Source organism: Natrix helvetica (assembly GCF_964273705.1).
Source record: "Natrix helvetica genome assembly, chromosome: 1".
Taxonomy (NCBI): domain Eukaryota; kingdom Metazoa; phylum Chordata; class Lepidosauria; order Squamata; family Natricidae; genus Natrix; species Natrix helvetica.
The window spans coordinates 117,089,263-117,101,632 of NC_138548.1; the positions used below are offsets into that span (position 1 = coordinate 117,089,263).

Genomic DNA, 12,370 nt, shown 5'->3' on the forward strand with positions numbered 1-12,370 from the left:
TGGGATTCATCTGCTTGCATCAGGCATAATTTGTGTTATGATGTCATAAAATGTTGCCATTTTGAAGTCATTGTGGCTTGTTATGGCCACTGTGTTAAAGCAAGAACTTCTGTCTCTCGATGGGTCCATTGGTGTAGAGGAATGTTCATTTCTGCAGAAAGCTTATCTGCCCATTTGGCCACTATATGGTCCCTACAATAGAAGAAAAGTGTTTGCACGTCTCAACTAGTGTAAGAGAGGATGGGCTGGATGCAGACAACAATGCCTAATGCAGAGTAAGAGATCCACCATTGCTGAATCTGCTTTTATTCCCATGAGATTTTGAGCGCTTCCCAAAGGACTGGTCTTTAAAGCTCTAAATATCAGAAGCTGGAAATATGGAGTGTCATCTTCTTATTATCATATTGCAGACAGAAGTGGTCTTGTGCTAACAGTCAAAGAAATAATTGAGTTTATAGGACTTTTGGACAGGTGCAGAGACACATTTGACAAAAATTGCTTCCCAGCCGTGCTACTGCTCTCCTATTACTAATATTCTATGTGTCTGCAAATTTTGAATTTTGAATCATCCTCTACATTTTAGCCCCATCAGAGAAGGCTCGCAATCTGGGAGTCCTCCTGGATACACGGCTTAGTTTAGAAGAACACCTGACGGCCATGACCAGGGGGGCCTTTTACCAGGTTCCCCTGGTACGTCAGTTGCGCCCCTTCCTGGATTGGGATTCTCTGTGCACAGTCACTCATGCCCTCATCCTTTCTCGCCTGGACTACTGCAATGCTCTCTACATGGGGCTGCCCTTGAAGAGCACCTGGAGGCTTCAGCTGGTCCAGAATGCAGCCGCGTGGGTTGTCATGGGGGTACCATGTTACACCCCTTTTAGGCGGCCTGCACTGGTTGCCGGTTGTTTTCCGGGTGCGATTCAAGGTATTAATTATGACCTTTATAGCGCTCCATGGCTTAGGCCCAGGGTATCTGCGAGACCACCTACTGCCACCAGTAGCCTCCCACCATCCAGTACGATCCCACAGAGTTAGCCTCCTCAGGGTGCCATCGGCCAGGCAGTGTCGGCTGGTGACCCCCAGGGGGAGAGCCTTCTCTGTGGGAGCGCCATCCCTCTGGAATGAGCTGCCCCCGGAGCTCCGCATAATCCCTGATCTCCGGTCCTTCCGACGCGCCCTAAAAAGTTGGCTTTTCCAGCAAGCCGGCCTGGCCTGTTAATTTTAATTTTAACTTATTTCAAATGTATTGTTTTTTTAAAAAAAATTGGTTTTTTTTTTTGGAAATGGATTTAATCTTTTTTAACTTTTGAGATGTGTGTTTTTTAATGTTGTAAGCCGCCCTGAGTCCTTTTGGAGAAGGGCGGCATATAAATCCAAATAAACCAAACCAAGCCAAACCAAACATCAGGAGTCCACACTGGGAAATACTAGGCACCAATATTGCTGCTTTAATTCATTGCTCTCCATATCTCTATCCGGGACTCTTTACAATATTACAGAGTTCCCTCATTTGAAGTATCAACTGAGTCAATACTTTCCATATGCAAGGAAGCCTCTCTTTTGTTCGATTTCTGAACAAATTGTATCCTTAAAGTGTACTATATTTCCAATTGTGGGACTTATCTCACTTGTTCTTCTGTACATTAATTCGATCATATTCATAAAAAGTATTGTTTCTTATATTCTGAATATATATATATATATATATATATATATATATATATATATATATATATATATATATATATATATATATATATATATATATATATATATATATATATATATATATATCTGACGCTGAGAATGCTTTAACGGCATTCTCTCCAGCCCTTTCCCACACACCGCCACACCACCACCTCACAGTCACATTTGATATATCAATCAAATGTCTTTGTTGTTTTGCCCATGATCTTGTAAGCGACTTGGCTCATTCATCATTATCCATGTCTATTATGGCTTGAAGCTGCTCTGCCGGGATCCTCGGCATTTGGTCCGGGCTGGCTATGCCTCCACAGGACAAATCTACATGCCCAAAGTGAGAGGGGTGCCATCGATCTCTACTCCCCAATAAGAATTGGTCTCTGCTCATCCTGCAGGATCTTTCCCGGTGTCTCAATGCTTGTTAAGTTGGTAGCAAGTCAATGTGCCCACGGATTGAGTTATTGTTGGAAAACCAGGGTTCCTTCAATAGGCGTCCCCCTTTAGTTCCATCACAGGCAACAACTTCAGCCTCTTGAAAATTGCAAAGAACAGTGCTCTCAGATCTGGACACATATGAAGGAGCACAATCACATGTTCATTTTTCAAGAGGCTGAAGTTGTCTCTGTGATTTTAAGAGGAAACAAATCAGTTTGTGATACAGGACGTTTGTGATAGAGGAAGTACTGATAAATGGATCTCCTTTTTGTGCTTCTGTTTTAGAAGGGACAGATGTCGGTATGTACAGTATGTTGGGTTCCTCTGTATGAGGAAAGTTTGTGTGTATGTGAGAGAAGATGCAAATTGGGTCTCATAGACTCATGGTTCCTGCTAAAAGAACAAGTGGCAGCCATGGCTAGGATAGTCTCTGCACACCTTCAGATGGTGTACCAGTTGTATCCATACCTGAACCTGGAGGCCCTGCTCATTGAATGCCCTTACAATCTCTCATTTAGACTACTGCAACATGCTCTGCTTGGGGATGAAGGTCATTTGGCAACGTCATCTGGTACAAAATGTGGCTGGGCAAGTAGTAAATGGTGCTAGTCACATGTAACACCACTTCTGCACAAGCTGCATTGATTATTGGTGTGTTTCCAGGTTCAATTCAAGGCCCTGATGGTTACCTTTAAAGCCCCATATGCCTGGAACTGAGCTACTTGAGGGATTGCCTATTCCCAAGAGTCTCTACCCTAGAGACCTACCCATGTGACCTAGCAGAATGAGCATGCTGCAGATCCTGTCAATCAAAGAGTGTCAGTTGGCAGGGGCTAGAAGAGAGACTTTTTCCTACTCTATGGAACACCCTGTAAAACTGAAAACTATCAATTGTTACCCGAAATAACCCCTTAGATATTCCAAAATAGTAACATAACTATTACAAACTAATTTATTGCACCATTAAAATTTTCCAAAAGAAATACTATTCAAATCAGATAAACTATTACATATCACCAAAAACAGCAACTCATTAATTTAACCAGCAACTCATTAATTTAACCATTAATAAGAAATGATTTCCCCTTATTCCTTCCAGCCATCTTTGAATTCCATAAATAGAATTGAACTCTAACTCCTATTTTCTTCTAGTCTCTTGGTTTTTTCTGTTGAAGTTTTTAACATCTTTACCCATTTGTAGTTTCCATGAAGGGACCCCAATAAATCTTCTCTATTCAATTTCAGAGGATAGTCCACATCACTCTTTGGGTGTTATTTGTATGCCTTTGGGGATTTTAAAATGATTCCTTAAAATATAAACAAAACATATTTTTCCATAATAGAGGATTTTTCTAAATGCTGTTCCAGATCCCATGCACATACGCAGGGTGTTTAAGGACTTTAATTAAACACCACCAGCCCTTAATGTCATTTCCCTGATCCCCTTTGCATTAAACTTACCTGCAAACAGCCCCACCTCCCCAAAGTACCAATAAAGCAAAGTCTGGCAGAAAGCCCACCAAGCAAAATATTAAATCCAAAGTCTTCAAAAGGAATAATATATGTACAGTAAATATATGACTACAAAATGTACAAACTTTTGTTGAGATTTGAAATGGAACAAGTTAAAATGCATGATAAAATGCACTAAGAATGTTGGTTATAACATATAAATAGATCAACTGGAGATGATGGTCAAAAAGTCTGAAATTCACTCTACCTTAGAACCTAAAAAGAATTTTTATAAGATGTTGTACTGTTGGTATATGATACATTATCTAAAATTTGTAAAGGCACTTCTAATTGCTGTTGAAATCATGGAAACCATAAAGGGACAGATTGCCATGCATGGCAGGCTAATGAAATAGTGAATGCCAATATATATGCAGAGAACTAAAAAAATTGCTATTCCAATAAAACTAGAAATTTTCTTCCTAGGACTTATGAATAGCCAATAAAAAAGACTCATGGGTGATTGGTTTTATACATGGTAATTGCAAGGAGCAAATATGGAAAAAAATACAGAGATAGCCACAATGGTGACATGAATCACAAAGATGGTAGAACTTTCATAAATGGCTAAATTGAGATGTTTGATTAGGGAAGGAAGAAAAATCACTTTATAAAGACTAAAAACTCCTTAAGAACTTTTTGCTCAAAATGGATAAAAATGAACTCCTGGATTTATTGATTAAAAAGGACTGTATTGGGGAAACTATAGTATGCAATTTTGAGAGATATATTGTATCAAGTAGTTATTGTAAAACAAGGCCAGAAATAGCTTCTTTTAGTCTTTTTTCATCTTCTTGGCTTTCTGTTATTTTCCACACTTTTGTCTATACCTTTTTCTTTACTATTTCTTTTTACTATTTTTTTTGTATATATAAAGTCATCATTTGAATAATTATCATTCCATCTCCAACTTCCGTATCTGCATCTCTTCTGATCTGAGTTCAGGGATGGAAGTTACAGTGTTTGTTCTTATGAATGACCTAAATGGGATTAGATAGTGAGAAAACACCCTCTACATTTCCATGGCATCTTTTCTGACAATCCAGAAGGAACAGTTTACAGTTTTTTTTGCAACTTCGGAATAGTGTGGCTCCAAACAGGGATAAGCTACTTCAAGGGGAATCTGTTTGCCCATGATGTTAAAGCCAAAAGGAACACTCTGGGTTCATATCGTTGGAAAAGACAGGTGGAAACCTGAAGGAGAGGCTTCTTGCTTATAGCTTGCCATCTCAGGTCAGGATAAGTGCTGTCTACCTTTTAGGAATATAGCCTGCCTAGAATGTATGGAATGGGTGACATAGACAAACCAGTATGAATGAAATGATAAATAAACTGCTGTGCCTTTGTGAATGAGCTAACTAGTATAACTTGAATACTTGTTGCCTTCAAATCTCATTTTCCATATTAGTTTAATTCTCTAATTTTAATTTTAGATATAATCCATCATAACTGACATGAATAACACTGTGAAAAAAGAACTTTACAATGCATTGAATGAACTCCTTGAGAAAGAATTAGAAGACTTTAAATGGTGGCTAAATTATATTGATTATCATGAAAGGCCAAATATTTCTAGAGCTTCACTGGAGAAAGCAAAGATACACGACATTGTAGATCTCCTGATTCAACATTATGTAGAAGATGCCCTAGAGGTGTGCATTGATGTCTTTCGCGAATGCAACAGAAATGATCTTGCAAAAAAACTTGAAGAAACTGGACAGAAAGGTAAGCAAACCCAACATATTAAAGAAATGTTCTCTCCACTTAAGATCAAATGGCAATAAAGAGCCATTATCATTTCTTTGCCACTGAATCTTGCTCACCCGATTTGTTGGTGGTGGTTAGGATCGGCAGTGGCTCCCTGGGATTTCAGAGTGGAACTTTTATCCCAGTCTGAGATTCCAGGTCTTGAGCTTGAAATCAAATCTAAGGGAACATCTGCACTATCACTCAGCTTGACATTTTCTTGTCACTGTTAAAGTAAATGGGTAGGCCAAGTTCAAGGCAAAGATGTTATTCCACTGATCTAAATTTAAGGGAGATCTTTAAAGGTTTAATTTAATCCATCCTTGTTCCCAGCATCCTTCCTGACATAATACAGTATTAAAGTATCTTATAGGTGGTGATGCTACTGTTGCTACTAGGGAAGAGAACAGGGCATGTTATGCTGGGTGGAGTCAGAGACCAAAGAAGGGCAGCATTCTCTTAATTCCTTCAATGAACTCCCAAAATGAAACATTTTTAAACTATATTTTTTCTTCAAATATACATTGAGACAAAATCTCCAACTTTTATATACTGTATATATTTAACCCTTAAAGCAACCAACAAAAAAGAAACAAACTTGTTGAACAGATGACTGACACTATTGTGGTATGCAATATATGTTCAATGTATGTGCTTATGCTCAAAGAACACCCAAATTATAAATGTATTAAATGTAAACTACATGAACTACCCAGAAGAAAAAGCAAGGGTTCTAGAGGCAACTCTAGCCCTACTCCAACCTATGTAACAAGATTATATCCAAATCGAACCAAATAATGAACAAACAGCTCCCAGAGGAATTGACCCTGTGGCTAAACCGGAAGGTAAATGGAGGCATGTCACACACAGAAGGAAACATGACAATCAAAGAAAGAAGCAGCATACATATAACAAACCCATACTACCCAATTTTACCAATCTCAATCTAGCCCCATTACAACTGAGCAATCAATTTCTCCCCCAGATTAAAACATGCAGACTCACAACCTTCTCCTCAAACACATGCAGACACCTAGAAAAAAGACATAATCAAATATTCCTTGAAAAGTCACATTATCAAACACATCTGTGATAAACAGAAAAGTATCCCAGACTACCTCTCCCAAGAAAGGTAGATGAGTCTTGATGATAGCAGATTATATTCTCAGGTGAACCCAGCCAGCTATCTGCAGACCAGACATTCAATGTAGGGAGATATGTTATCTCCCTGGAGCAAAAATCAGAGATGTGGCTGAGAACCTCACCAAAAGAATTAGGCCAAAAGACCCCTTTCTCCTCCTTCACATAGGGATGAATGACACAACAAAGAATCTGAACACAATATTGAAAGCAGTGACTTGCAATTAGGTGGGGCAAGTGAGGCTCAGCCTCACCTCTCATCATGAAAAGAAAAAAAACATATGAGAGCTTGCAGTGAGGCTTTAGCAAGCTCAGCCTCTCAGGCGACAGCTGATGCAAGACTCAGCTAGCTGCTGATGACTCTGCTTAACTGTTAAAAAAAGCCTCTAAAAAGCGCCCTCTACTATGAGGCAGGAGAACTACATGCCTCCTGCCTCATAGTAGAGGGCGCTTTTAGAGGCTTTTTTTAACAGTTATGCAGAGTCATCAGCAGCTAGCTCAGTCTTGCCTCAGCTGTCGCCTCAGAGGCTGAGCTTGCTAAAGCCTCACTGCAAGCTCTCATATGTTTTTTTTCTTTTCACTCTCCTCTCCCATTAGCCCCCAAAGCCGCTTCTTGACAAAGAAGCCTAAGTAAAGGAGGGCTGGGCGGAGGAAGAGGGAAACCTTAGTGAGGGCTGCTGGAGCTGCATTGCCCCACTGGGTTCAGGGACTTCTGCCTCTCATGCCGTGCTTTGCAGCCACTGCAGCCCCACGCAGACCTCTTCAGGGTGCTGGCAACTTGGTTCTGGGGATTTCTCCCTCCCAAAAAAAGACCGACCATGCCGCTGGGAGCCGGGCTGTGCACAGAGGAGCCAGTGGCTGGAACGCCCTAAAGCAGTGCCAGCCAGCATGTCCCACAAGAAGAGCCCCAAGGGCAAGGGCGGAAATGCTGTGCCCTCTTTCTCCCTGCCTGCTGCCCAGCAATGCGCCGCTGCCAATGCTGCCTTCTTCATCTGCCTTACGAAAGGAGATAGCCTAGCTGAGGCAAATGAGCCTTCCCTGCAGCCTCCTTCATTCACATGGTCGGGCAGAGGGGGCGCTTTCTTGCATGCCTTCAGAAAGCCCTCCCCCATTGCCCGAACGTGTGTGAATGAAGGAGGCTGCAGGGCAGGCTCATTTGTCTTGGCTATCTCCTTTCGTTCTCCGTCTGCCTCATGAAACGAGATAGCCAGCCGAGGCAAATGAGTCTGCCGCAGCCTCCTTCATTCATACATTCGGCCGGGGAGGGGCTTTCTGAAGGTGTACAAGAAAGCCCCCCCCCCCATTGCCCGAACATGTGTGAATGAAGGAGGCTGCAGGGCAGGCTCATTTGTCTTGGCTATCTCCTTTCGTTCTCCGTCTGCCTCATGAAACGCGATAGCCAGCCGAGGCAAATGAGTCTGCCGCAGCCTCCTTCATTCATACATTCGGCCGGGGAGGGGCTTTCTGAAGGTGTACAAGAAAGCCCCCCCCCCATTGCCCGAACATGTGTGAATGAAGGAGGCTGCAGGGCAGGCTCATTTGCCTCGGCTAGCTCCTTTCTTTCTCCATCTGCCTCACGAAATGAGATAGCCTAGCCGAGGCAAATGAGTCTGCCACAGCCTCCTTCATTCCTATGTGTGTAGAGTAGAGTAGACCTAGGAGCATATAAGGGAACATGGAGGTAATCTAGTCAAACCCCTTCCCAAGGCAGGAGTCCTTCCTTCTCTTTGACAGCTGTCAGTGGCAGTAAATGTTCCCTCTAAGCTGCGTGGGTGCACGGCCGTGCACGTGGCAACAAAACACCGTGCAGCAGTTTTCAACTGCCACACAGTGGTGAGACGCCTTCCACAATAATAGGAGAGGAGAGCCAGCCTGGAGTCAGCAATCAGTTCTAGGTCCACAAGGCAGAAAGTAGCTGAGAGGAGGGGTGTGGGGGTTGGGAGAAGGCATGGGATGGGCTCCCAGCAGCAGCTGCTCAGATTTGCCATTTGCACACAAGAGAGAGAGAGAGGGAGAAGGAGAGGGAGGACACGAGCATGTGCATCCCTCCTTCCTTCAGCCCAACACTCTCACTGGCATCCCGGCCAGATGAGAAGGACTGCAGAGGGTCTCCTCAAGTCTAGGGCAGTGAGTCATTCTATGGGAAAGTTGCCTCTTGGAAGGAATGACCCTGCTTGGCTCTCGCTTCGTCTCTCCTGCCTCTTCGCTTCTCCATTCGGTTGTTGGGCAGCAGATCGAAAGCAGGAGCCAAGCCGGGTCATTCCTTCCAAGAGGCAAGTTTCCCATCGGATGACTCGCTGCCTTAGACTCGGGGAGACCCTTTGCAGTCTCTCTCATCTGGCCTGGATGCCAGCGAGAGTGTTGGGCTGAAGGAAGGAGGGATACTCACACTCTCTCTCTCTCTCTCTCTCTCTCTCTCTCTCTCTCTCTCTCTCTCTCTCTCTCTCTCTCTCTCTCTCTCTCTCACACACACACACACACACACACACACACACATTAAAAGAGAGAGAGAGAGTTAGATAGTTAGTTAGTTGGTGGGCAGACTTAGCACTTTGTTAAGTTTGTTTCTCTCTGTGTTGTGTATATATACATGTCTCCATGGATGCAATTGTGCAAGCATTTTTTCCTCTTTAAAAGAATTTTTGGATTTCTCCTTACCAAACCTTTAAGACTGAAAGAGTTAGAGTTGAAATATAAAGAGATTGTCAATTGCCATACTGTTAGATTGATAGGCAAGTGTTGTGGCCCAGCAGGAGCTGTTGGAGCTGCCACCAGACTCCGACAGCAAGGGTCCCTATGAGTCGGCTCTGGAGGATGTGGAGGACCCTGGACAGGGTTCCGACTCCGAGCAGGAATCAGAGAGGCTGGTTGGCCACCAGGAGGCACCTGAGGCATGGAGCAGTGGTGAAAGCCAAAGGGATTGTGCTCTTGACGTCATGCCTTTGAGCAGTGGGGAGGAGATAAGGGAGTGGTTTCTGGATGCCTGGCAACAGAGAGCTGATAGACATAGAGAACAGCTACGCATTTACAAGAGATGGTTGGACTCAGGTGATTGTAATCAGGCTCCTCTCAAGGCTATTTAAGGAGGGACTTTCCGAAAGTTGTTTTGCAGGAATCAACTTATCATTAGAGTTGGAGACACTCTCTGTGTCGTACCTCGGCAGGCTGGATTGCTGCCAAGGTGTTATCTGTACCTGGATTGCTGCCAAGGTTTAAACTGTGTGTAAATAAAACATCTTGCAGAGACCTTGTTTCGGAGTGCTTTGGTATATGAGAAGGGGGGTCAGAACAGGCAATTATGGACTATCTTGATTATATACTCCTTAGAAAGAATATGCTACTGTATGGTTGAGAAAAAGATCAAACTTCATTCCATGGAAACCCAACAAAGTTCATAGGGAGGGTTTCTTTGTACAATGGGCTTCTTGGGTCAACAGTGAATATCAGTTATCAAAAATGTAGCTAGAAAATTAAGCAGACAATAGGCAATTACAAAAAGGGAAGCCAACTTTCTGAATTCTGTTTCTTTGCACTTAGTGACTTATAAATAGACTAATGTTCTGAAAACCTGACCTAAATCACTATGTATTTTAAATAGCTGTAAAGCTGTGCTGAAAAAGTTGTTCTCTGGCAGTCTGGAAGACATTGAGGAAATGGTGTGTGTGTGTGTGTGTGTGTGTGTGTGTGTGTGTGTGTGAGAGAGAGAGAGAGAGAGAGAGAGAGAGAGAGAGAGAATGAAAGAATAAGAAAGAAAGAAAGTTGGAGAGAGAGAGATAAGAAGGAAGGAAGAGAAAGAAAATAAGTTGGGGAGAGAGACACAAGAAGGAAAGAAGGAAAGAAAGAAGGAAAGAAAAAGGAAGGAAGGAAAGACAGAAAGAAAGAAGGAAGGAAAGAAAAGAAAGAGAGAAAGAAAGAAAGAAGCCCAAAATTTTGGTTGCTAAGCAAGAGTGTTGTTAAGTGAGTTTCACCACATTTTCCACCCCACCCAGTCACATGGCCAGCAAGCCACTCCCACAAAGCAGGCCACACCTGCAGAAGAGGCTCTTAAACTTTTTGAAACCCACCACTGTGTCAATGCCTCACCAGCCATAAACCTCACCACATGTCACTGATTGAAAGATTATCAGCAACTAGGCAAAAAAGTTAAGGAGCTGGGAGCACAAGTGGTATTCTCATGAATACTCCCAATGAAAGGTCAACATCCATTGAGGGAAAAAGAATTCTAGAAATGAACTTCAGGCCAAAAGGTTAGTATCACCAAGAGAACTTTGGTTTCCTGGATCATGGACTACATTACCTATAGGAAGGACTCTGAGCAAGGGATAGGCTGCAGCTCCAAAAACAGGGGAAAATATATATGTAGTCCTCAAGTTACAAATGTAATGGAGCCTGCCTAATCTGAGGATTGGTGGGAGGGAATCTCCTATCTTGAACAAGATCACTCTCTGCTTTCACGCATGCATTTAATAAGAGAATGTAGTTTGTTAAGTGCACATGAGGCATCTCACGGTGGGGAAGGCCATGGGGGAGCCTAGTGATGGAACAAGCCACCTGCTTAAGAGCACTCAAATTCTCCCCCGACCCACAGATACTTCATTCTCCCTCCTCTGGGATGTCCCCACAATAGCTTCCTCCACATCCTGCTTCCCAGGGTGACTTACCTTATGAAGATCTGTCTCCTCTACAGCCTTTTTGTTTGCCTGCAGCCTCCTTTCTTGCTTGAGGAGGTCTCCGGTGACAAAAAATGTGGCTACATCCAGCCCTCTGGGCCTCCTGTTTCATTACCGGAGGTCTCATCAAGCAGTTCTCCGGAGAGAAAAGAGGCCCAGAAGGAAGAATGTGGGCCTCTGGGCCTCCTTTTTCATTACTGGAGGCAGGGGTGAAATCCTACCAGTTAGGACCTGTTCAGGAGGAGAGGAGCAGACAATTGGCCTGGGTCGCCAAACCAGTTGTGACCACTGGCTGGCCACCCCCAAACTGGTCCCCCAGTCACCACTTGCTCGCCTCCCCCCCCCCAATCTCTGCTCTGCAGCTTGCCTCCCTGAAGTGCTATGCTCCTGATCTGCCTGCCAGGTAAGCCTGTGAGTTGTGGCTTAGCTAGTTGCCCCTGCCCCTCCCCACCATCCCAACCTGCTTCCCCTACTCCCTTCCCCGCAGCTCTGTCATGCTTCCCTGCCTTCAGTGCAGCCTTCCCGGTGGTCCCCCACCCACATTTGCCTTCTGAGGTTGGCATCCAGCCCAGCACGGCCACTGTGTGGGAGGGCAGTCCTTGGTGGAAACGCAGACACTGCACTGGGGCTGAGAGGGGTGGCAGTGGTGGCAACAGTGTTCCAGGAGGGCAAGCGGACATCCCAGGGCTGCTGCACATGTGCACTTCCTATTTCTGCAAAGGCAAACCCACTTGCAGGGTGATCCAAAGAGAGGAGGGGGATGCTGCAGAAAAGGCAGCCTTCCACCTGGGCCACATGCCTCCCCTGGCCACCTGCCTGTTCTCCTTGCAGATCAGCCTGCCAACTGCCAGCACCACTCTGGGAACTCAGCCCACAGAGACTGACGCTCCAGGGGAAGGAGACTCGGCTGCAGCGCTGATTTCCACCAGCGAAGAAGTGAAGTGAAAGCATGGAAGTCACCGGCGGGTGGGTGGGAACCCCCCATGTCGGGAGAGGCCACTGCAGAGCCTGTGGTGCTTTCGCTTTGGCCTGGGCTGCAGCGCTTCATCTTGGCGAAGACCAGGTCGGCACACTTGTAGTCGCGTGACTGGCTGAAGCAGGACATTGCACTGGCGCAGAGGCCTATGCAGCCGCCACGGAGGTAGCCCTGGCTGAGTGATCGC

The 12,370-nt window shown here is 44.4% G+C and overlaps 1 protein-coding gene across 1 annotated transcript in view; it reads left to right on the forward strand.

The window, feature by feature from the left end:
• The window catches only part of LOC309388973 (NACHT, LRR and PYD domains-containing protein 12-like), a gene marked incomplete at its 3' end in the record, with an annotated part of 113,647 nt that overhangs the window by 2,292 nt on the left and 98,985 nt on the right, over positions 1–12,370 (forward strand). Inside the window, exon 2 of the mRNA XM_081946803.1 lies at positions 5,085–5,376. Within this exon, the coding sequence (XP_081802929.1) occupies positions 5,106–5,376 (271 nt within the window). The 5' untranslated portion in view covers positions 5,085–5,105. The remainder of the gene's footprint in view (positions 1–5,084; positions 5,377–12,370) is intronic.